General features: G+C 50.0%; 1 protein-coding gene across 1 annotated transcript in view; it reads left to right on the top strand.

The window, feature by feature from the left end:
* Window positions 1–25191, top strand: part of ACACA (acetyl-CoA carboxylase alpha) — a 102721-nt gene that overhangs the window by 25457 nt on the left and 52073 nt on the right. Inside the window, 17 exon segments of the mRNA XM_030962430.1 lie at window positions 310–460; window positions 1647–1781; window positions 2334–2480; window positions 2657–2845; window positions 3348–3448; window positions 3554–3642; window positions 4641–4765; window positions 8108–8197; window positions 8199–8222; window positions 9970–10083; window positions 10648–10737; window positions 11211–11329; window positions 17846–17869; window positions 20193–20336; window positions 21395–21491; window positions 22735–22842; window positions 25106–25162. Coding sequence (XP_030818290.1) covers window positions 310–460; window positions 1647–1781; window positions 2334–2480; window positions 2657–2845; window positions 3348–3448; window positions 3554–3642; window positions 4641–4765; window positions 8108–8197; window positions 8199–8222; window positions 9970–10083; window positions 10648–10737; window positions 11211–11329; window positions 17846–17869; window positions 20193–20336; window positions 21395–21491; window positions 22735–22842; window positions 25106–25162 — 1804 coding nt within the window.

Below are 25191 nucleotides of genomic sequence, written 5' to 3'. Positions count from 1 at the left end.
ATGCCCTCAAAATTCCCTGCAAGGACCAGAGCAGTAAGGGCAGTGAAGGGCATCCCCAGGTCTGGAATGTGACCTCTTCCCCCTCTGCTGTGTTATCTTCTGGAAAAAGTGGTGGATCTGCTCAGGAGGACAGAGAATTTGGGTAACTTTTGGGTTGGAGTCTCCACCTCTCCGTTGGTTTCTCGTAGTTTTGTTTCGAAGTAGAATAGGGAAAGGCAGACTGGATTTTCCCTTTCCCACGCCTTCCCTAGGGAATTCTGTCCTTGCCCAGGGAATTCTGTCATGCTGATCTGTCCTGCTGCCCCCCAGGTACCGCATCACCATTGGGAACAAGACCTGTGTGTTTGAGAAGGAGAACGATCCCTCCATCCTGCGCTCCCCCTCCGCGGGGAAGCTGATCCAGTATGTGGTGGAGGATGGGGGACACGTGTTTGCAGGCCAGTGCTTTGCAGAAATTGAGGTAAAACTCCCAGAGAACGGGTTTGGACGAAGCTCAGGGGGAGGGGTGTTGGATGCTCTGGGACTGGGAGTTGAGCATGAGGGATCATTCACAGTGTTTCATTTACAAATTTTAACCTGAAGTACAGCGGGAATCACCAGTGAGAGTGATGGGGTGGGGAAGAAATTTAACAGCAGAAATTTGAGTGTTAATGACTGTACACCAAGTGATGAGCAAAATTTCTCAAAAATCCTGAGATTATCACCTTCCTGAGATTCCAAGGGAAGGTGGGATCCATTCCCAGCTGAGGTGAAGAAGGCCTTCTCCTTGTACTACTGACACAGAGTTATATGCCAGGATGAGGTAACAAACTTTATCCTGGTTAGCTGATCATTTATCAGGTTGATCCCAGAAGTTAATAAGTGTCACTCCTCCCTTCTCCCTAGGAAGTTACTTAACTCTTACTGAGGAGGAGGGGGAGGATGAGCAGTTTCTGCATCACGATGAGGAAAGCACAAGGGGCTGTGTAGGAGTGTGTGGCTCAAAAGAGATTTGAGGGAGGGGAAGGTGTGTGATGACAGAGGGGCAATTAAACCAGCTGGGGACAATGTGTAGGAGAAAAATATCAAGACAGAGATCCAGCTATTTTATGTAAGTGCTTTTGCACTGCAACAGGTCCTGGCTAAGAAGGCACCACCCACACAATCCCTGTGGCTCCCAGTGGTGTAGAGCAGAGCAAGGGTAAAACCAAGCTGGCTCCCCCATACCCAACCCTTCTGCTCCAAAGGCAGCAGCTTTTGGAAGCATTTCTGTCTGGGAAGAGCAGTCTGAGAGCTCTAGAAGGTGATCCTGGTTCTCTCTGCTTGAAGTGAAGATGTAGCTGCAGCCTTTGAGAGGAGCCTTTGGAATGCAGCAGAAAATTGTCTGCTTTGTTCATTGTGCTGAGTGTGGGACCTTCCTGAGTCCCCTCTTGGTTCAGGCAGTGTGAGCAGTGCCATTCCTGCAGTTCCTGCTGCACTATTTTGTGGCCAGTTATTTTGTTCTCCCATTCACTTCAGTGTCTGGGTTTTGTTCCCAACATCTTGTAAGTTTTGGGCACAGCTGAATGCAGGTCTGTCTGTGGTGGGACACTGCCTGCTGCCTCCCAAAGCCAGAGCCATTCTGGGGCACGTGGAGCTGAGTGTGTAACCTGTTTTCCTTGCTACAGGTGATGAAAATGGTGATGACCATAACAGCAGGGGAATCAGGCTGCATCCACTATGTCAAACGCCCAGGGGCAGTCCTGGACCCAGGCTGTGTGATTGCCAAGCTGCAGCTGGATGATCCCAGCAGGGTTCAGCAGGTGAGGAGTTGCAGAAGAGACAGATTTTGTGGGGTTTTAATGAGGGAGCAATGTTGAGAGTGGTACAGGATGTTCCAGTGAACCAGTTTCCCATTTGTGCATTGCACTGCAATTACCACTTCACTGTTTATTTGTCCCAGATGAGGACTGGCACTGAGATTTTTCTCTCCCTCTCTGATCCAGGCCAAACTTATCTACCATTCCTGCTCTCTGCTTACCTCAGTGCTATTGTGGGGATGTGCATTTCCCACTCTGGGAACCCTTGCAGGTTAACCCTTGGCTCTAGATGAGGATGGGCTGGCTGTTCCCAGGGCTGGTGGCCCACAGGAGCTCAGTGAGGCTGTTCCCAGGGCTGGTGGCCCACAGGAGCTCAGTGAGGCTGTTCCCAGGGCTGGTGGCCCACAGGAGCTCAGTGAGGCTGTTCCCAGGGCTGGTGGCCCACAGGAGCTCAGTGAGGCTGTTCCCAAGGCTGGTGGCCCACAGGAGCTCAGTGAGGCTGTTCCCAGGGCTGGTGGCCCACAGGAGGCTCAGTGAGGCTGTTTTCTGTTGCAGGCTGAGCTGCACACAGGTACCCTGCCCCAGATCCAGAGCACAGCCCTGCGGGGTGAGAAGCTCCATCGCATCTTCCACTACGTGCTGGACAACCTGGTCAACGTGATGAATGGCTACTGCCTGCCAGAGCCCTTCTTCAGCAGCAAGGTACTGGGGGCCTCTCTTCCAGAGCCAAAACACTCCCTTCTTGCAGCTCAGGGAAGGGCTGGGCAATTCTCCTGTCACAAGGGATGGGATGTTGGACATCACCCCTCTCCCTTTTCCTCTTCTTGTTGTTTTTTTCTGTTTTTCATTCTTGCCTTCACTGCCTTGTCGCTCTCCAGGTGAAGGGCTGGGTTGAGCGGTTGATGAAGACCCTGAGGGATCCATCTTTGCCCCTGCTGGAGCTCCAGGACATCATGACCAGTGTTTCTGGGAGGATCCCACCCAATGTGGAGAAGTCCATCAAGAAGGAGATGGCCCAGTATGCCAGCAACATCACCTCGGTGCTCTGCCAGTTCCCCAGCCAGCAGGTGAGCAGCCACCCTTCCTGCAGGGGTAAAAATTGCTTTGTGTTGGGGCACACAGAGAGAAAGTTCCTTTGAATGACGTGAAAGGTGTGTTTGAGCAGGGGGTGCTGATGGTGGAAGATCCTTACCTGTGTCACTTCAAGGCTGCAGGGTCTGTGTTCCCTGCTCAGCGTGGCTTTAACCAGGCACACTGCTGGCAGCACTTGAATCTTATCAGTGGCCCTGGGGGCATTAATTTCCTTCTTGCACATGTGCTACAACGAAGTTTGTAGTGCCAGTGGAACCTCAAAGTAGAATGATTGCAGCCAGGGGAGGCCTGGTGGGGTGAGGAGATGCTGGAAGCTGATTTCTCCACTGTACAATACACTGCATTGATTTTTGTATCACTGGCAGGCCTTGATCTTCCTTTGCTGGAGTCTGCTGGGGCTCTGCTGTGTCTCTGCTGGTTGTCCAGCCCACTGAGGCTTTTCCCTGTGCTTTTTTCCCATGTTCCTTTCCCTCTCAGATTGCCAACATCCTGGACAGCCACGCGGCCACGCTGAACCGCAAGTCGGAGCGCGAGGTTTTCTTCATGAACACGCAGAGCATCGTGCAGCTGGTGCAGAGGTGAGCCCTGCCTGGGTGTCCTGCAGAGCAGGAGCCCCCCCAGCAGCCATGGCAGGGGCTGGCTGTGCCTTCAGCTGGCTCAGGGCTGCCTTGGTGCCCCTGCAGGTACCGCAGTGGCATTCGGGGCCACATGAAGGCCGTGGTGATGGATCTGCTCCGGCAGTACCTGAAGGTGGAGACTCAGTTCCAGCACGGTGAGTTCCTGGGCACACCAAGGATTTGGTTTCTTAAAGAGCTGTGTTTGGTCCTGCAAAGTCCCCATGTGGGCCCTTTGGAGAAGGTTTGCTCTCACTTTGTGCCGAGGTGAGGTGCACAGGATTGTTTTTGGGGTCTGCAGTGGGACCCTGGGTTTTGTAAAGGAGAGGCTGTTCCCAAAGCTCAGCTGAAGCTGAGAGGTGAAATCAATGCCTTGCACTGCTGGATCCAGGCACAAGATGGCAATGGAGCCCTGGTTAATTCAAGGCTCTGGCTCTTACAGGTAGTTCAGATTCCACTCTTTTGTCCTGCTCCATTACCTGCCCTGGCCTAATGGTACTGCAGATTCATTTCCACTTCAATTTGCTGGCAGCAGAGGATGGTGCAAGGCTTTTTGCTGTTATTTCATTTTGGTTGTCATTTGAATGAAAGTCTGAGCTCCCTATTCCTCTCTCAGAATTGCTCACAAAGGAGGCATTTGGTGTTGGAGCTGTTTATTAAGAGTGGGATGTTAGAATTAAAGTTTGCAGTCGGTGATGGTGGGAATGATTCCTTCCCAAATTGATTGTGGGGACCATAGAGAAACACAGAATGGTCTGGGTTGGAAGGGACTTTAAAGCACATCTCATTCCACCCCTGCCATGAGCAGGGACAACTTCCACAACCCCAGGGTGCTCCAAGCCTGGCCTTGGGCACTGCCAGGGATCCAGGGGCAGCCACAGCTGCTCTGGGCACCTGTGCCAGGGCCTGCCCACCCTCCCAGGCAAGATTTCTTTTCTAATACCCAACCTAACCCTGCTCCCTGTCAGTGTGAAGCCATTCCCACTTGCCCTGTCACTCCATCCCTTGTAAATAGTCTCTCTCCGTTGTCAGCTCCCTTCAAGCCAAGCAGATCCTCAAAAAATACACCTAGAGAAATACAGACACATCCAGTGACTTGCAATCCTTGCCACAGAGGTGTGAAGGGTGGAAAAGCAATGTGCCTTTCTGCCTGCAGGTCACTATGACAAGTGTGTCTTCACCCTTCGTGAGGAGAACAAGAGTGACATGAACGCCGTGCTGAACTACATCTTCTCCCACGCCCAGGTCACCAAGAAGAACCTGCTGGTCACCATGCTCATTGTAAGTGCCTGCTGCTTGCTTTCTCTTTTTTTTCTCTTTTTTATCTTTTTTCTCTTTCTTTTTCTCTTTCTTTTTCTCTTTCTTTTTCTCTTTCTTTTTCTCTTTCTTTTTCTCTTTCTTTTTCTCTTTCTTTTTCTCTTTCTTTTTCTCTCTTTTTTTCTCTCTTTTTTCCTCTTTTCTCTCTTTTTCTTTCTCTCTCTCCTCTCTCTTTCTCTCTCTCTTTCTCTCTCTCTTTCTCTCTCTCTTTCTCTCTCTCTTTCTCTCTCTCTTTCTCTCTCTCTTTCTCTCTCTCTTTTTCTCTCTCTTTCTCTCTCTCTTTCTCTTTCTCTCTCTCTTTCTCTCTCTCTTTCTCTCTCTCTTTCTCTTTCTCTCTCTCTTTCTCTCTCTTTCTTTCTCTCTCTTTTTCTCTCTCTCTCCCTCTCTCTCTTCCTCTATTTTGTCTTTTATTTTACAACCATAATGTGGTTTGCTACTGCCAAAGTACATCCAAAGTAGCCATACACGAAATAACTCTCCAAAGCAAAAAATTGTCATAGTTTCCTAGACTGAAGCTGGGTTTCTTAAATTCTCATTTGTAAGATGTAAGGATGCTGGTGTTCTTTCTTCCTGGCCCTCCTTCTTCCCCTTTTTTCCCCCTTTCCCTTTTTGGTGTGTGGTGTGATTGTAAGTAACGCTTGCCTTAAGAATCTCATTATTTGAACACGGAGCCATATTTCCTCTGAGAATTCTGGAGTAGCTTTGAGCTGGGGCTGTTCATTTCTCAAGTAATCACGCTGGCGTGATGGAGAGAGAAAATGGCAGCTGTTCACAGCTCAGGCCTTCAATTTTCTTCAGAGTCCAGTCACTCAAGTGTGTAATTACACGGGGGTGCCGGCCAGGCGTTAGCCCTTGTCAGGGAGCTGGGCTCAGGCTCTGCTGCTGCCTTTGCCAATCAGTGCAGGCACAGCCAGCCCTGCCTTTGGCTTCTTGTTGTCATCCTGATCAGTCCTTGCTAGAGCAGGACTGCAGCTTTCAGTCTGCTTTGTGCCTCGCTGCCTCTTGGTGGTGTGAGGGGCACTGGGGAGACCTCAGAGAGCCTCCCTTGTCCCTTGCTCTTGGGTCGTTCTTCCCACCATTGCTGCCTGCTAGTTCTACTCAAGTAAAGGCCACCTTGAGCCTGAAGCACCAGGGAGACCTTGGTGGAAGAGCCACTCCTGGTTATCCGAGCCCATGGTGCTGCCTCATGGGGGGCACAGGGATTTCCCCTCTGCAGTGGGAGCAGGAGCTCAGGAGGGACACCATGGTCACCCTTGGCACAGCTGGGTGTCCCTGAGCTTGCAGGCTCCCCATGAACCAAAAGACCATCACTCCTCTCCCAGCTCATGGCTCCAAATGTGCTGTGGCGTGTTTGGTGTGACCATGGTGGCAGCTCTGGTGTGTTTGTGTGACCAGGTGACCACTGTGGTGTTTTTGGGGGCCCAGGCTGTTGGTGTGTTTGGGGTCAGGGCAGCCTGGCTGCCTGTGGGGCTGTTATTGATGGATCCAGGAGCCCATTATTAACCACAGGCTCCAAGGATGCCTTCAGTAATGCTGTTGTGCTGCCATCACTCACCTTTTCTAGCCAGCAGGCACTGCAGGCGGGGTGGGAACTGCTTCATCCTTCATGCTTCTGTTGAAATGTGGTGTGATTTGTTGTTGTGTGTTCATTTTCTGTGCCTAGTTATGCACATCCTGGCCTGAGCAGGATGGAGTGGCTGCTGCCATGGCAGGGTCCCCTGTCCTGTGGGGTTTCTGCTCCCTGGAGCAGCAGCACAGCAACTCCAGGGGTTTGTGTTACAAACCCAGCAGTTCCTGAGTTCCTCACTGTCCCCAGTGCCCTGGGCTGGATAAATGCACTGAACTTGCTTTGGGAGCAATCACACTCGTGTTTGGTGGCACAGAGGGGACAGCAGTCTGGTCAGAGTGAGGAGCTCAGATGTTTGCTCAGATGTTTGCTCAGATGTTTTCCCAGTGGTTTGGGTCTGGTCTGTGCCATCATCCCTAGAGCTGCCATTGTGAGTGGGGCTGGAGAGAAAGGGATCAAGAGCAGAATGAGGGAAGAACTGCTGAGCCTTGGAATCTCGTGGAGTATGAGCTGTGGTGCAGTTATTCACCCTGTGGGACTTCTGTATTATTTGGCTTTGGTTTTTAATTTATTTTCCCTGGCAGGTTTGTCAATCCCACCTGCTGCACAGAGGTTTCCCCTTATCCTTTTCTATTCCTTGGCTCTTCAGATGGCCTGTTCTGGTCTGTAGGTGTTTAAGATCTCTTTAAACTTTTAGGCACCAGCTCTTTCTCGTGGCAAATCCCTGTTTCATCTCACATTTCCCTGCTATGATTAATTTATCAAGACAAGCTGTTAAGTGCTGTGTGGAAGAATCACGTTAGAGGCTCCTAGAGGCTTCCCAGCTTCGGGGTGGGAGGGGAGGAGCTCACAAGAAGTGTTGAAGACTGTGGGATTATTCATGGGAATTGAAACTATTTTTGGAAGGAAGTCTCTACTGCTGGCATTTTTTTGAATGGATGAATTCGGAATTTGGAAAAGCATTAACAGTGGAAGATTGTGCTCTTCAGTTTTGTTGTTTTATCCAGCCAGTTTAGGCAGTAAGCTAAGCTTGTGGATTTCCTCAGATCCAGGATTCTCTGGTTAGAAGGAATATTATGGAGTCAGTCCAGTACTGTGGCAGGAAATACAGAACATTATTCATGGGTTTAGTTAGCTTTGCTTAGCCTTGTCAGGGCAGTGACAGATCCTTTTTCTGGTGTTGGCTGAAGCTGCACAAAGCTTGGGTGGTTTGTGGTTGTGGACTTGTGGGGACTTCTGAGGTTTGAGGTGTTTTTTAGGTGGGTGTCAGGAGGTTCTCTGGCAGTGTAGCTCTGGTCACCCTTCATGGGGAAGGTTTGCTGACCTTTACGAGTTCCACGAGGTGTCTGGCTACAATTTAAGCGCTTTGAATTTTGCATTTGTACCAGGAGGAGAAACTTCTGGTGCAAACCTGAAACTGGGTGATGGGAAAAGGTTTTCTGAGTCTCTCTGAGAAGTCAGCATTTCTCAGGTGTTTGGGTGCCAAAACACGTGCTACAAATAGCAGAATGGGAGATGGTGCCTGTGCCTTCTTTCACCTTTTATTTATGTGTGTGAAATTGTTGAATGCTGAATATTTGTGTCTTTGTCAGCACAGAATTGCAGGATAATTCAGGTCAGGACTGCTGGGGATGCTGTGGTCCAGCCTGAGTGTGTGTTTGCAGGTTCAGACTCCCCTGGGGGAGCACAGCTGATGTTTTCCCTCTGTTCTGAGCATTTCTTGTTGTCTGTGTTCCCAGGACCAGCTGTGTGGCCGTGACCCCACCCTGACAGACGAGCTGATCAATATCCTGACAGAGCTGACCCAGCTCAGCAAGACGACCAACGCCAAAGGTGGCCCTGAGGGCACGGCAGGTGAGGGACTGCCCAGCTGTGACCGTGCCCACAGGGGTCTCAGGATGAGGGAAGAGACGAGGATCTGACTCCATGTTTCAGAAGGCTGATTTATTATTTTATGATATATATTACATTAAAACTATACTAAAAGAATAGAAGAAAAAGTTTCATCAGAAGGTTGGCTAAGAATAGAAAAGAATGAAAGAATGAATAACAAAGGTTTGTGGCTTGGACTCTCTGTCCGAGCCAGCTGTGCTGTGATTGGCCATTAATTAGAAACATCCAACATGAGCAAATCGCAGATCCACCTGTTTACAGATAACCATTGTTTACATTTTGTTCCTGAGGCCTCTCAGCTTCTCAGGAGGAAAAAATCCTAAAGAAAGGATTTTTTATAAAAGTTGTCTGTGACACCCAGGCTGCTCCTGCCTGCAGCTCACCCCTGGGACAGCCACAGCTCCTGGTGCTTGATTTGGTCACTGTGCACATGGGGACAGTAGGTTCCTGTGAGCAGCACTTTGGCAGTGAAGCTGATTAACAGTGATTAACTATGGTGCATTCCCAATCACTGTAATATTTAAATTTAATATGCATTCCTTTGTCCCAGCTCCTCCAAAAAAATTTTGTCTGGCTCACACAGGGGTTAACTGTGAGTAGCCCATGGTTTGTATGATGGAGGAGGTAGAAATGTGTGGCCACTGTGGTTTTTGGTGGTTTTGTCATCTGCACACCTGACCAGCACAGGCTGCCTGGATTGTGCAGGAACATGGATGGGCTCCATGGCTGGAGCTGGAACTGCTGGTTCCTCAGCTGTGGATCCATGTGTGCAGAGAGCAGGGAGAGCCATTTGCACAAGAACCAGCTGTTCTTTGCAGCTGCTAAGGAATTACCACAAAGAATTATGCTGCCCTTTTGCAGGGCTTCTCCCACCTTGGAGTTGTGCTTTGTCAGTTTTGTTCTAACCTGGAAATAATCGGAAAAGCTCTGGATGCTGTAAATTCCAGGAGCCTGCTGCAGAACTGATTGGAATGTCACACAGGCACCCAGATATTGTTGTGAGCTTCCTCCTCAGCAGTTCATTGAGCCCTCCCTGTGTTGCCAGGAGGGGGTGAGAGTTCCCTGACCCCAGAGTGTGGTCACTGCTCTCACTGCACACTGCCCATCTCCAGCCTAAAGCAGGAAAGCTCACACTTGGGGGGTCTCTCCTTTTATTTCAAAGCTTGGCTGTTGAAGATGAGCAGGGTGTTTGAAGCTGCTCAGTGACCTTCTGTTTCCTCCAGGATTGTGTTTGTGTCCTTGAACCGTTCCGCTATTGCACCTCCCCACAGCAGCTGGGGATGGTGCTGCAGCCCTTGTGCTGCTCTTCCACTTCATTTTTCCCTGCAGGCTGCTTCCATTCCCTACCTCTGCATCCTTCACCTTGGGCATCTGATGCCTGGTGCTGGTGGCTGTTCCCTCCCCTGCCCAGGAGCAGAGCGTGGGTGTCCCCCCTGCTGCTCCCTGCCAGCTCTGCCTCCCCGTGGCCAGCTGGGCAGGCAGCCCCCAGCCCTGGCAGCTCTGCCCTGCTCAATCCCATGCACTGATGGACCTTGACTGGAGCTGTTCCCTGGGGGATTGCCAATGACACAAGGGAGCAGGCACACAAATGCGCCGGGGAGGGGAGAGGGCACGGGAGGCTCTGGCTGCTTCCCCAGGGGTGGAGCAGGCTGCTGCTGCTGCTGGCCCTGCATGGCTCCTTCCTCTGACCCTGCCTGTGTTTCCCCAGGTCCTCATTGCCTCCCACCTGCCCTCCTACGAGCTGCGTCACAACCAGGTGGAGTCCATCTTCCTGTCTGCCATCGACATGTACGGCCACCAGTTCTGCATCGAGAACCTGCAGGTACCCCCAGCCCCTCTCCTTGCCTCCCTTCCCACTGACCTTCACATCCCCCTGGCTTCCAGCTCTGCTGGTCTGGTGTGCAGCTTTGCCCTGGTTTTTGTTCTTGTCCCTGTGCCAACGTGGGGATGGCCTGGTGCCAGTTCTGTGCCTTCCTCCCAGGGGAGAGCAGGGCAGAGGTGCTGGTTCCTCCTCTGGGCACCAGGCACGAGGAGATGGATGGAGCTGTGCCAGGGGACGTCCAAAGTGGGCATTAGGAAAAGGTTCTTCCCCAGAACAGAGGGTGCTGGCACTGCACTGAGGCTGCCAGAGCTGCAGGGCAGCTGGATGAGCTCCTCTCACATGGCTTTAGTTTTAGTCCTGTGAGGAGCAGGGAGCTGCACTCAGTGATCCCTTCCAACTTCAGGTTTTCTGTGCTTTAATATAAAAAAACCACAATCCTTGATAAACAACATGAAAAGCTTAGAAATCAGAGCTAGCCAGGCTTGATTTGAGGTTTTTCCTTTTCTGCCTGATCCTGGTTGCAAGACACTCTTTTAAACTTCTGCTTAATTTAATCTCTCCTAGAAACTCATTTTGTCTGAGACATCCATCTTTGATGTGCTTCCCAACTTCTTCTACCACAGTAACCAGGTGGTGAGAATGGCAGCTTTGGAGGTGAGTTTATTCCCATTGAAAAAAATTCATATTTTAATTTTCCTGTGGATTTGGTTTGTTTTGAGCACTGTCTGCAACTGTTTTGAGCAGCCCTGCAAGGTCTAAGAGGGCTGTAGGTTGTGTGGGATTGGGCATGCTTAGAATTAATGTTAACAGCATTAACGTTGATAATTGAGTGAAATCTTGAATTCAGGTTTAGTTTGTGTGAAGACTGAGGTTAGAATTAATGTTAACAGCATTAACACTGATAATTGAGTGAAATTTCGAATTCAGGTTGTGTTTGTGTGAAGACTGAGGTGCTTGAAGGCAGAAGGTGAAGCTGCTGCCAGAGCACAGGATCATAACCCTGATGGTTCTGGCCTTTCTCAAAGAGCAAACTCTGGTTGAACTGGAGTTTATCCAGCTGCTCCTTTGCAGGGCTCTGGTTGTTCTGGACCCTTCAGAGGTGTCTGATGGCTCTGTGTCCCTGGCAGGTGTACGTGAGGAGAGCCTACATTGCCTACGAGCTGAACAGCGTGCAGCACCGCCAGCTGAAGGACAACACCTGCGTGGTGGAGTTCCAGTTCATGCTGCCCACCTCCCACCCCAACAGGTCAGAGTGCCTCTGCAGGGAGCTTTGGGAGGGGAGGGGAGGGGGGTTCATTTGAGTGGGATCGTTTTCATGAATTTTCTGGTTTTTAGCTTCAGCTTGGGCTGGACGTGATCTCTGCAATGTCAGTTCTGGCTGAATCCAGAGCCTTCCAAAAGATGCAATTCTTGTGAAATAATAATCAAAATAATCAATTAATAATCAAAATAATCAATTAACAATCAGTTAATCAAAATCTTAATACAGAGCAGTCAAACAGTCTCTGTCCCCCTCCTGCCAGCCCTTTCTGGCTGCTTGTGTGGCTCTGCTCCTTCCTGCCTTGGCTGGATAGGGTGACATCTTTTGTAGCACAGGATTCTGTGATGGAGCAGACCAAGATCAGAGTTTTATACAAAATAAAGCTCTGATTTATGTGAGGTTAGCACAGTTTGATTTTCAGTTTTGCATTCCTTGTGACTACCACCAAAAGCATCCAAAGGCAATCAAAACCATGATGGTTCAGGCTACACAGCAGTGGTGGACAGGGGCACTTATCGTGCTGCCTCCTCCTGGAGGAGAGGGTGGCATCTCCAGTTCATTTCAAAAAAGCAAACCTGATTATCAGAACTTGCAGCACCATTGGACCAGAGTGGTTTGGCTTGGCAGAACCTTAAAGGTCATGTTATTGCCAGGGCAGCTGGCACTGGAGCAGGTTGTTCTGGCTGTCGGTGGCTCAGCCCGTCCCCTCTTTCCCCAGGAGGGTCGGAGCTGTCTGGGCTGGTCCCTGCTGGCTCCGAGGTCGCAGTGAGTCCCCGCAGCCACCGGGTGCCACTGTTGGTCCGTGCCGGGCCCCTCCTGCCTCCTTTGTTCCCCAGCATCTCTGCCCTGCTCTGGTTGTTGGTGGGCTCTGGTCTCGTTTCGTTGGGAGCCCATCAGGAGCTGTTCTGGAATGGTTTTCAGGCTCTGCTCTGCTGGGAGTGAGTGACTGTCCCCAGCCAGCCCCAGCCACTCCTGCTGCAAACGGGACATGTGCTGGGCTCATCTGGTCCCTGCCTTTCTGCAATATTTGTACATAATTGCAGGCTATTTTTAGTGCTCCTTTAGAATGCTCTTTTCTCCCCTTCCTTCTCCCTCCATTTCTCTCTGCTGGCCTCTCTTGCCTTTGCTGCTCAGGGAGTTTTGGCCGCTCTGGGCACAGCCTGAATCAGACAAGGGCAGCTGGGAGAGGAGAGATGTTCCCTGCTCCCTAAAAACCTCCTCTGCCCTTACCCAGGGCTGGCTGGGACAGTGTTGTGAGCTCAGCTCTGCTCCTCAGGCTCTGGGAGGTGGAGAAGGCACCATGCATGTTCCTCGTGCAGGGGAGGCAGGCTCAGGGGCAGGCTCAGCTCCCTGGAGGTGCCTCCAGCTGCCAGGGATGAATTTGGCTCCTGGGCAGCTCCTTGCCCTCCTCTGGGCTGGCACAGGGGCTGATGGTGGCACAGGGTTTAAGGAGCTCTGAAGCCACACCTGCTGTTAAACCCAGGACAAGGAAATCTCAAAACCCTGGCATTGTCCTGCTTGAATCGTCTTTGTTGTTCTTGACCGTGGTCTGTGTTCATCATGTGCTTTTCTGTGTCTTTTGTAGCACAAATTCTCTAGGCTGAAAAGCTAAAAAAGCATTCCAAGGGCAAACCCCAGAGCCAGAATATCCCAGAATGTCCCCGGGGGCTCTGCAGGGCTGGGGACCCAGAGCAGGTGCCAGGGAGCCCTCAGGAGAGAATTCCCTTGGGGATCTGCTGTTACATGATGCCACTCATTTTTCAGACATTTGTAATCCCTGCTCCCTTTGTGTCAGATGTCTGTGAACCTTTGAGAGCCCCCAAGTTGTACTGAGGTAGGCATTCACATAGAGAAAACAGCAAACTGATAATGGTTTAAATTTCTAATTAGGGTTTTAAATTCGTATTTAAATTATTCTTTATTGGTATTTAACCCTGCTATGCCTTTATTTAATTGTGGCAGAAGCAATCCCAGTGACTCCCTGTGAGCTGCCTGATCACAGCTCAGGCTTTGTGCTTTTGGCCGTGGCAGGATTGCCATCAGCTGCCCACAGGGAAGCAGAGAGGACAGAAAAGCTCTTAAATGTGACAAAGTCACACAAGTGCAGCCTGCTCCTGGTGGGTTTTGTGGGCAGAATCTGATTGGGGAATTATTTGTTTAAATGAACAGCAAACATCCTCCCGCACGGACAGCAAGGGGAAGTCACAGGGGCAAAAAGAGCTTTTAATGGGAGCCCCAGAGGGCTCTGTGGGTGCATCAGCATCCCCGTGCCCAGCGCAGGCACATGAGGAGTGCAGGGTCACCATCTGGCAGCACAGGGGCCTTGGCAGCCCTGTCCATGCAGAAATCCAGCCCGGAGCTGTGGATCCAGGGCATGGCTGGGATGTCACAGGCTGCAGGGTGCCAGCCTTGCCTGGGCACGGGCTGCCCTGCAGGCTGCCAGCCTCCTGGCACAGGCTGGGAGCAGAAAAGAGCCCTGCTCTGGGCTGTGGGTGCTGTGTGCTGTCTCCTGATGTTTTATCATCTGTGGGGGATTTTGGTTGTTCCTTTTTGTCAGCCTCTTCCTTAGCTTACAGGTAGGAACCATTTGGGAGGCTGAAAGCCAGGTGAAATATCCCAAAAACCAGGTGAGATATCCCAAAAACCAGGTGAGATATCCCAAAAACCAGGTGAAATATCCCAGAAGCAAGGTTAGATATCCCAAAAGCCAGGTGAGATATCCCAAAAGCCAGGTTAGATATCCCAGAAGCCAGGTGAGATATCCCAAAAGCCAGGTGAGATATCCCAAAAACCAGGTGAGATATCCCAAAAACCAGGTGAAATATCCCAAAAGCCAGGTTAGATATCCCAAAAGCCAGGTGAGATATCCCAGAAGCCAGGTTAGATATCCCTCATCCCAAACAGGGCTTTTTTAAGAACCCCACGCTCACACTTAGAGCAGCGTGCAGAGGTTTTTTCCTGCTGTCATTGTACACGGATCTGCTCACAAGATGTGAATTTCTGACACAGTGACAGCATTTTCTGTGGACTGTTGGCTGGAGCCGCCTCTGGCATCAATCTGTGGATGCCAGGAGTGACCCAGCCGTGCTGCTGAGGGCTCTGAGCCCACCTGGAGCCCCAGAGGGGCACTCAGGGGCTGTCAGGGTCCTCTCCTGGTTGTGGGGGTGGTTTTTAGGGGAAGGGAGGAGGGGAGGATGGTTCCAGGACGCCTGGAAGTCCCTGCAGCTCCGAGCTGGGGTTTGATGTTAATTAGGCAGCAGGCAGCAGGGATGTGCTGCTGTTCCCTCGGCTTGCCTGCCTCAGAAAGGGCAGAATCTTCCAGCAGAGCAAAGCAGGGGCTGTGCAAGGGGCAGCAAAGTGAATGGAACGAGGATAATTTCATGCAAATTGGACTTGTGTAGCAGATTCAGCTCGGCTGAGTCACAGAGGGAGCAGAAGAATGAGGGAAGAAAGAGGGAGAGGGGAAAACCAATCAGAATGTATGGTTGGAGGCATGTTTCACTGCCTTCTGGTTAGATCTTCTGCAGAAATGAGGAAACATAAGAGGAATGGCACTGGCCAGAGCCTGTGGAACTGCTCTTTCTCCTGTGGTACTGCTGTTAATAACTACAAGTGGGGTACTGAGCCAGCCTGGGCTGGTTCTGCTTTGCTGCCTCATTTCAGAGCTTTGCCCTGCGCTGCCTTTGCCCACAGCTGAGCCCTGCGTGGCCATGGGGCAGCTCCTGCTCCTCCCAGAAAAAGGGAAGGAAAGGAGGAGGGGGCACAGGGCTGAATTCAGGGGGTGCAGCAGTGGGGCCAGGGGGAGTGGAGGGCAGTGCCAGGTCAGGAACATTTCCAGCCCATCCTGGCGGCTGAGCAGGGACCAGAGCAGGGACTGGAGGAGCCTGTGAGCCTGGCCCTGGTGCTGCTGGGGGCTCTGGGGTGGCCCTGGCACAGAACCAGGGCATGCTTTGGGCTGGAAAGGACCTTGAAGGTCTCTTATTCCACCTTCCACTGTGGCAGGGTGTGTCGCAGACATCTTTTCATGAAAAATCCTTTCTTTAGGATTTTTCCTCCTGAGAAGCTGAGAGGCCTCAGGAACAAAATGTAAACAATGGTTATCTGCTGCTGTGGGATGCAACAGGTGGATCTGTGATTGGTCTTGTGTGGTTGTTTCTAATTAATGGCCAATCACAGCCCAGCTGGCTCGGACAGAGAGCCCGAGCCACAAACCTTTGTTATCATTCTTTCTATTCTATTCTCAGCTTAGCTTTCTGATGAAACCTTTGCTTCTATTCTTTTAGTATAGTTTTAATGTAATATATACCATAAAATAATAAATCAAGCCTTCTGAGACATGGAGTCAGATCCTCGTCTCTTCCCTCACCCTGAGACCCCTGTGAACACGGTCACACGGGTGCTCCCAGCCCCATCCAACCCGGGCATTTCCAGTGATCCAGGGGCAGCCACGGCTGATTTGGGCACCTCCCGCCCTCCCAGGGAGGAATTTCTCCCTGACCCCCCTTTGAGCCTGCTCTCTCCCGGTTTCAGCCCATCCTCCTCGTGCTGTTTCCCGCTGCAGCCCGTGTGGAGCGGCACGAGAGGCTCCCGGAGCACCGGGGCGCCCTTCTCGAGGCCGAGCTGAACATTTGTTGTGCTGTTTTTCTGGGCCTCTCTTTGCTGAAAGCCTTCCAGGGACGGCCACAGGAGGGTTCCTGCTGGGGTAGGAACTGCCAGTCCTCTCCAGACTATTTTCTCCAACTGAAGTGGATCACATGCAGCTCTGCCGCTCCTTGCCAGGCTCAAAAAATAGTCCCAACCCCCTGAGGGCTGGAGGCCAGTTCTGTCCTGACCACAGGCTCTGCAGCACAGGCTCTGTCCCCGCCATCCCCACAAAATTAAATAATATTTAAATACTACTTAATTTCAATAATTTAAATTTAAATACTAATATAAATACCATCATAATAAATACGAACAAATGCACTAATATATACTAATAAATTCAAATACTAATATAAATACTAATTTACTTAATAAATTCTTAATATTTAAGTACTACTTAATTTCAATAATTTAAATTTAAATACTAATATAAATATAATAATAATAAATACAAACGAATATACTAATATGTACTAATATACTACTATATACTAATAAATTCAAATCCTACTATAAATACTAATTGAAATACTACTTAATAAATACTTAATATTTAAATTCTACTCTGTGGTACTTATAACAGATATGGTTTTAGGTATTTTTCCCCATATGGTTTAAGGAGACAATGGGATTTTTTTCCTCAGTAATGCACCCAACACACCCCCTTGCAGTGGAGGTGACTCTGCTGTCACCAAACCAGTCTGGGCCAGGGCAGGGTGAGCTGGGCACTGACCATGGGATGGACACACTGCTCACCAAGCCCTGGGACTTTGTGCTCAGCACCTTGGGGTCTTCTCTTTGGGCTAGGCTGTCACAGGAGGTTGTGGTTTGATCTCCTGAAGGGAAGGGGGTGAATGTCCATCACATGTTCCTCAGAGCCCTCCTTTCCATCTTTTAATTCTTGCTAATCCCTTTGCACAGCCCTCCCGTGTGCAAGGACTTTTTCTGAATTCAGTCTGTGCTACTTTGCATGTCAGATCCCAGCCATTTTTCCATCCTGCATGGAGCACTCTCCTGGCTGCTCCTGCTGTGGCTGGGCTGTGCTGCTGCTGTGAAAGTGTGCCCCTCATTCCTCTGCCTTGTGTGCATCCCTGGGCTGCCACAAACAGGGGACAGCTGGGCTGGTGGTAGAGAAGGATTGCGAAAGTTCTCCTCAAATTGCCTTCCAGGTTGTTCTTTTAGCCTTCAGGTTGTTCTTTTTAGCCTGCAGGTTGTTCTTTTAGCCTTCAGATTGTTCTTTTAGCCTGCAGGTTGTTGTTTTAGTCTCCAGGTTGTTCTTTTAGCCTTCAGATTGTTGTTTTAGTCTCCAGGTTGTTCTTTTAGCCTTCAGATTGTTGTTTTAGCCTCCAGGTTGTTGTTTTATCCTGCAGGTTGTTGTTTTTAGCCCTGAGTGCTGAGGATCCCCTGTGTTCCCTGGTGCTGTGTTTCCTTGTCCCTGCATGGTGGGAGCTGTGCGTGGGCCGCTGCTCAGCCTGCAGCTTTGGCACTGAGCATTTGGCTGCTTTTCCTGAACCTGTTGCAGTTTTCCTGTGTGAGATGCTGGTTTATTTTTTTTTTTTTTTTTTTTTTGCATCTCTGCTGTTTGCTGTTCTGTCAGGGAGTGCAGGCCCTGGCTCTGGGCTTGGAGGGGATGTGGAAGGTGGACAGGGCTGTGGGTCCCTGGCAGACCCCAGGTGTTCTCCTGGGAAGTTGCATTGTCTGCATGGCCTGGCTGTGCCCTGGTGGGTCAGGGAGGTGGCAGGCAGCTCTCCCTGATTTGGGACAGTCCCTTGGGAAGGTGTTGCTGGTTGTCTGATGATGGTTCTGTGTGACGGCTTTCACTGACCAGTCTGATTAACTGTGCTTGTTTGATTTCAGAGGGAACATCCCCACCCTGAACAGGTACAGTACCCATCATCTTCTCAAATTCCAAAACCACACTAGAAAGGAGCCTAATCCTGAATGTTTCAGCATGTTTTGTTGTAGTGCCCTTCTCTTTACTTGGGAAACTCAACCATAACTCTTCCTGTACCTCCCCTTTTCCTCTCCCTTTGTCTAAAACATGTTTTCAGCTTTTCGTAAAAAAAAAAAAAAAATTGCACGCAGCAATCTCTGGAATTAAATTTGCTGGTGACTCAGCAGATCTGCAGTGTGTTACCCAGCAGAGTGCTCTCCTAGGGTCTCTTTTGGCACTGGGCTCCCAGGTTTGGGTCCCTGAGGATTGACCCTCTGGCCAGGGTGCCACAGGGACCCCAGGCAGCTCCTGCTGCCCCCCCGGTTTCTTGTGCATGGCTTAGGGTTTGTCAGGGCTGTTTCACCTCCCTCACACCACAGATGAATCTACATCTCAAACAGCTGACAGCATGTTTTGTTGTGCTTTGGACACTAATTTTTCCTCCTGTGTCTCAGTTGAAAAGTATTTCTTGTTTTAAATAACAGATGAAAAATGTCTGCTGTCTCTCTGTTCAGTTCCTGTTCTGTGACAGTTTTTGTATGAGTTGTAAGAATGTACACCAAGGCATGTCCTGAAAAATTCCCCTCTTTCAAAACCTGAATCCCTGTTATTTATTGCTGCTTACAAGCCTATTTAGGGAAAAATAGTAAAAATGGGCTTGGAAGTCTCACGGCTCTTAATCAGAGATAAATTGCAGAAACAGAGAGTGACTTTAGGCATGGAGAGCCATTAATCACCCTGCTGATGCTTTGGGCTTGTTGGCACTGTACTCAGGGCTGGATCACAGTGGGTTTGGTGCGTGGGAAGCAGGAGATCCCAGCAAGGCTGGGGGTGGCTGTGGCAGGACACAGGACACTGCACACAGTGAGCAGCCCCTGCACTTCACAGCTCTGAGGCCCCAGGCCTGCTGGGGAATCCGTTCCCTGCCTTCCTTCCCCATCTCCTCCAACTTTGGCAGCAAAATTAACGTGTCCCCAAGCCCAAGGAGAGCAGGTGAGGTCTCTGGATCTCTTCAGAAGTGTTACCACCTTGCAGGCAGCTCTGCAAGAGAGTCTGAATTAAGATGAGTCTGCAGTACAGCTCAGAAATTGGTGATAATTATTGCAGAGGAGGCAGACCCCAGCTGTGGTCACCAGAGGAAAGTCCAATCTCATTGTGTGCTTTTTCCTGTGGGAGAAGCTTTTTCTGCCAGTCTTGACTGTGGCACTGTGAATCGTTAAAAAACATAAAAATCACAGAATCAGTGAGGTTGGGAAAGACCTTCATGACCCTGGAGTCCAAGCTGTGCCTGATCCCCACCTTGTGACCCAGCCCAGAGCACTGAGTGCCACATCCAGCTGTTTGTTGAACAGAAAGGGTGGGAATTAGACTGCAAGACTCAGAAAAGAATTTTGGACAAGTTACCATGCTGCATTTGAGGAGTGAAAATTATAGTAGGATCAGAAAAATCATGGAAGTTAATACAGCATTTGTAAAAATGTACTGAATCCTTCAAGTGTCAAATCTCAGAATTGCTGCTGCTTGAATCATGTTCCACCTGTAAAGCATAACATAAAGACAGGAGGAAAAATGGGAGGAAAGTTCAGTCAGAATTCTTCTGTCATCTCGAGAAATACCTGTTTTAAGGGGTTATAGCATTATTTGCTAACTCTGGGTGTTCCTGCCACTGACACAGCATCCAGGGAGGGTGGCACCAGAGGCGTGGCAGGGGCTCTGGATTGTCCATACAGGGAGGGTGGCACCAGAGGCGTGGCAGGGCTCTGGGCAGGCTGAACAACCCAGCAGGGATTGCCCAGACATCTTTTATGAAAAATCCTTTCCTTAAGATTTTCCCTCCTGACAAGCTGAGAAGCCTCAAGAACAAAATGTAAACAATGATTATCTGGTGCTGTAGAATGCAACAAGTAGATCTTTGATTGGCCCATGTTGATTGTTTCTAATTAATGGCCAATCACAGCCCAGCTGGCTCGGACAGAGAGCCTGAGCCACAAACCTTTGTTATCATTCCTTCTATTCTTAACTAACCTTCTGAAGAAATCCTTTCTTCTGTTCTTTCAGTATAGTTTTAATATCAGATATATCATAAAATAATAAATCAAGCCTTCTAAAACATGGAGTCAGATCCTCATCTCTTCCATCAGCCTGCCCCCCCTGTGGACACGGGCACCCCCAGCCACGCTCCAGGTGCTCAGAGCGCTGCCCAAAGCTGCTGCCAGTGCTGTCCCCCTGCCCTGCCCCTGCTGACTGTGCTCTTGCTGCCTTGCTCTTCAGGATGTCCTTCTCCTCCAACCTCAATCACTACGGGATGGCTCACGTGGCCAGTGTGAGTGACGTGCTGCTGGACAACTCCTTCACGCCGCCGTGCCAGCGCATGGGCGGCATGGTCTCCTTCCGCACCTTCGAGGACTTCGTCAGGTGGGTGCCCACCCTGGCCCTGCTTCTGTGCCCACCTCCCCACCTGGGCCCTGGCAGAGCTGGGGAAAGGCTTTGCCAGGTCTAGAGTCAGGTTTAGGCTGGTCCTTGACGCCGGCAGGGGGCTATTTACAGATCACAAACGGGATGGGACTGCTGAGGAACTGCCTTGAGCTGTTTCATTTTCCAGCATCAGTCTCATGACATGCTGATGACAATGGGAAGAAGCCAGCAGCTCACATCTCAGGCAGCAGACAAAGAACATAATGTTACAACTCACTTTATAAGTTTCTTGACCAATCACACAAAGCAAAAGCACATTGACAGTAGTTCTATCCAAGCACTATAAGCACACGTACCTTTGGTTAAACAATGCTTGCTTATTTCAAATACAATATCTGCTTGTAAGCCTTAAAACACAATGCACAGAGCTCCATTATTAAGCTTTAACCTTCCTAATATCTCACTAGATAAACTTCTCTGTAGCTTGGAGAGTTATTCTAGACAAGCGTTAATACGCAGACCACTGTTCTATTTGTCTTTGCCTTTCTACAGTTTAAATAATTTTTTTGCTGACCTATCTCATGGCTGCTGCTTAGCTCTAATCACAGTTCGACTGTATCTAAGGCCTGCCTTTTGCAGCTTTCCCAAAACCCTCTGATTCTGTAGATTCCCACAGTCCTGGGCATGTTTCCCTGCTTGGATCCCTGTGTGTGGCCCAGGCTGCAGGAGGAGCAGTTTGCACACACAGGGATCAGCACTCTGGGTTCTGCTGGTTGGGAACGTGCTGGTGTCTCCTGATGCTCTGTGGATGTTGAGGGGAGCAGTTCTTTGTGCTTCCAACCTTTTGGGACAGGCAAACCCCCAGCAGGGCCCTCAGCCTGCACCCAGGAGGTTCAGACCAGTGGTGGCCAGTGCAGACCCTGGTTTGCGGAATTGCCTCCTGATCTTTGAGCCCATCAAGGAAGGAGCCCTGTGCTGCCAGGACTGGAGGGGTCAGTGCTGGGTGCTCTGTGTGCTGCAGTGGTGTGGTGGTCACTGCTCCTTCCTCTGTGTTCCAGGATCTTTGATGAAATCATGGGATGCTTCTGCGACTCTCCCCCGCAGAGCCCCACGTTCCCCGAGGCTGGCCACGCTTCCCTCTATGATGAGGACAAGGTAGGGGTTGTTTTTTCTTTCTGGAAGGTGCTCTGAGGCTGGCTGCTCCTCCCTGGCTGAGTGCTGGGAGCAGGAGTTGGGAGCTTTGTGTATTTATGGCTGTGATTTGCCTGCTTGTTCCACAGCAGGGGACTCGGCGTGGGCGGCCGCTTCCAGCTCTGCTCTAAAGCCACAGCTCAGCTCTTGCTCTCCATGTAAATTTAGTTTATGACTTTTAGCATCAGCACAATTCCTGGATCCACAGCACCATAACAGAGTTTAAACCCACCATTAAGTCTCCAGACCCTCTCTCTGCACCAGGATGTTGAACTGCATCTTCAGCTGTCTTTGTCCTCCGTCTGACTTGCTGTGTTTCCTGTCTTACACCCTTCCCAGTCCCCTTAAATCCTGACTCTTCCCTCTGTTCTGCCTCTTGGAACTGTTTCTGGGAGGAAAAGCTGAGAGGAGCTGCTCAGTTTCTGCAGAGATGTGGAGAACAGGTGCAGAGGAGGCAGGTGGTCCCTAATCCATAGGGACAGAAGTCCAGTTTCCCTTAGACACACAGGTGGCTGCTCCACAAGAGTGGGAAGCTCTGCTGGAATGCAGCCTGTGTCCAGAACAGGGCTTTGTTTTCCTCTGCTCCATTGATCCTGATGTGTGGAAGCACTGTAGCCTTTTCCAGAGCATTACTGTCAACCTTAATGTCCTCAGATCCCTCTCCCTACATCCCCCTCACCTCACCGAGGTAATTTCCTGTCCAGTCTCAGTTTTTCCCAGTTAATCACAGGCTCCTGGAGGCTGAATTTGTAATTCCTTGGAGCTCAAATGGAATTGATGTTTCCACATTATTTCATGTTGTTGTAGGTATGGAAACTCACACTGTTTTGCCCCTACATTTTAATTAGTTTAATTACTTTCCTTGATGCCAGAGTCCTCTAGTGTACTTGAGCTGCATCTGGTAAAGAGGCCCTGACCCTGTGCCCTGCCTCATCCTTGAATTCTCCCAAGGAGGCTCCTGTTTGATGTTTGTGGACGTTGACTTCTGTGAAATTGCAGATTTCTGAGGCTGTTTGGCCAAGGATTTCCCTCAGAGCTTTCCCTGGTGCTCCTCCGAGGTCCTCTCCCCCCGAGCATCTCTAAAGCTGGGTTTAGGGAGCCTGTTCTGAGGAGCTCCCTGTTAATTCCTGCTCCATGGGGACCATGGGCATCTAGGAGGTGCTCACTGTTAATTCCTGCTCCATGGGGACCCTTCCTGTCCTTGCAGAGTGCCCGGGAGGAGCCCATCCACATCCTCAACGTGGCCATCAAAACCGACGGCGATGTGGACGACGACGGCCTGGCTGCCATGTTCAGGGAGTTCACCCAGAGCAAGGTGAGCCCCTGCACCCCTCTGCCCCTCTGGGGTGTGCAGGACAGCCTGGGGAAACTCTGTGCTCCCTACGTTTGGGGTGGTTTGGTTTGGTTTCAAAGCAAACACGCCCTAATTTATCCCCTCTGGAGCATTCCCATTGCTTTGGGTGTAGCTGCACCTTCCTGAGGGCACCAGGTCATTGTTTCTCCTTCTAATCTGTCAGGTCAGGACTTCTTCCCTTTAATTTTTGATGGGATCAAAGACTTGGAAGGTTTTAAACACATCAGGTGAATCTTCGGTAACTGTCTCCACACACTCTGAAAAATGGGTTCTGTCCCTTTCCCTGGTGATAAAGTTGTTGGAGGAGCAGCAGAACCATGTAAAATGACATTAAAATGTCCTGTATTTGTGTATCACCATAGTCTTAATGCAGTTAAGGTTTATTGCCCTTGTTAGGGTGCTGGAGCATCCCCCCTACACAACATTCCTGGCATGGGGAGGAATTATTTGGCATGTTCTGTTGCTCCTTTCTTAGTGTGGGATGCACTTCAGAGTCCCAGATGTCAGTGGTGGGACAGCCTGGGTTGGGAGCAGCCTCTTTGTGTCCACTCTGGGCTCTGCCTGCACCTGCTTTTCTGTGGTGGGAAGAGCTCCAGTGGTTTGTGGGGCTGAAAATCCCACCAGGAGCTGGGATCCTGGTGCTGCACTGGTCTGGGAGCACTGAAACATGTGGGAACCTACCCTGCAGAAATCAGGGTTCCAAAATGGGACTGGCATCCATGTGCCTTCAGCAGCCTCCTGTCTCTTTAAACAAGGAAAACAATCAAATCCAAGAATTAAAACTAGTTCTGCTTTTCATCTGCTTGATCATGCTCCAGGCGTTTTATGGGAGGGGATAAAAAGAAAGAAATAAAATGTATTACAAAAAAAAAAAAAAAATCCAAAACCACATTAAACTATCAAATAGGTTGATCCAAATTGTCCAAATAATCTTCCAGTCCCAGCATGTTGTGTGTGGTTTTTTTAATAGAAATTAGGATCATATACTTGTAAATGACTTGTGGAGGAGATTGAGGCAGTCAGTGGAAATGGAGTTTCTCCAGGTGCTGATGGCTAATCGCTCTCTAATAGCTGTGGCCTTGCTGGGAGACCCACATTATTACCATGTAATCAGAATCCTGTTGCTCTGCTGTTATTGTCTGCCACTTGTGGAATTTTAAAAGCAATAACAATTTTTGCTTTTTAAATCATGGCATTATTAAAGTTATTTTCTTCCTCTTGCCATGAATATAGTCACTGCTGCTCATTTCCAAAGGGCTTAACCTTAGTAAAACATCACAGTCTGTGCAGAGAGGGGCTGGTTTGCTCCTGCTTGAGCTGAGCTGTTGTTCCTTCTTCTGTTCCTTGCTTTTAAATTGGAAGAGGGAGGAGGAAGGAGAAAAGTTTGAAAAAGAGGAGAATTACAAGATGTTAGCACTTCAAAGGATCAGTGCTGTGGCAAATCCTGGTGGCAGCACTCCTCTGAGGGGAATGTGAGGGAGAGGCAACCAGAATGGATATTCTGTGATCTGCTTGAAAAACATCACTGGCATCTGGCTTGTGTCACCTTTGCAACGTGGAATCTTGGAATCTCAGGATGCTTTGGGTTGGAAGGGGCCTCAAGGCCCTGCCTGACATCCCATCTAACCCTTGTCCCTCTAATTCTTGCCATGTTCCTCTCTGCCCATGCTGAAAGTCCCTCTCCCTTGTGTTTCAATGCCCTTGAAGGACTGGGAGGTGACAATGAGCCCCCCAAGGCTTCTCCAGGCTGAGAGCCTGGGTGTGTGCCTTGGGCTGGGTTATCCATGAGCAGGCACGAGCCACATCTTCCATGGGTTAGCTCCCTTAAAACTCATTTTCCATCATTTTCCATGACCTTACCCCATCTGCACCGTGCTCCCTTCCGAAGGCAATCCTGGCAAATGATCAGGGATGTCCCCTGCACGATTCAAAAGGCAATCCAGGATATTTCCTGCACGGTTTGGGGGTGGCTCTGCTGCATTCCTGCCTGGCCAGGCTCAGCCTGAGCTCGCTGCTCTGTGATTCAGCCCCTTCCCTGCTCAGGGGGAAGGGTTTTGGGTGTTTGTGCTGCTAAAGGAGCAGCAGGTGGGAAATCCTCGCTCCTGAAGGGGAGCAGGGACTCAGAAGGATCTGCAGAGCTTTTGCACTTCACAGAGGGCTCCAGCCTGCTTTAATCTGTTCTTTTTCTGCACTCCAGTCACTGTTTGCACCCTTGTTTTTGCAGAAATCAGTCCTGATTGAGCATGGCATTCGGAGGCTGACGTTCCTTGTAGCACAAAAGGTATTTCCACGTCTCTCCTGATGCTCACA

The sequence above is a fragment of the Camarhynchus parvulus genome, chromosome 19, assembly GCF_901933205.1.
Source record: "Camarhynchus parvulus chromosome 19, STF_HiC, whole genome shotgun sequence".
Lineage (NCBI taxonomy): Eukaryota > Metazoa > Chordata > Aves > Passeriformes > Thraupidae > Camarhynchus > Camarhynchus parvulus.
The sequence above is the reverse complement of the archived record's forward strand: the minus strand, read 5'-3'. Positions and strand labels throughout refer to the sequence as shown.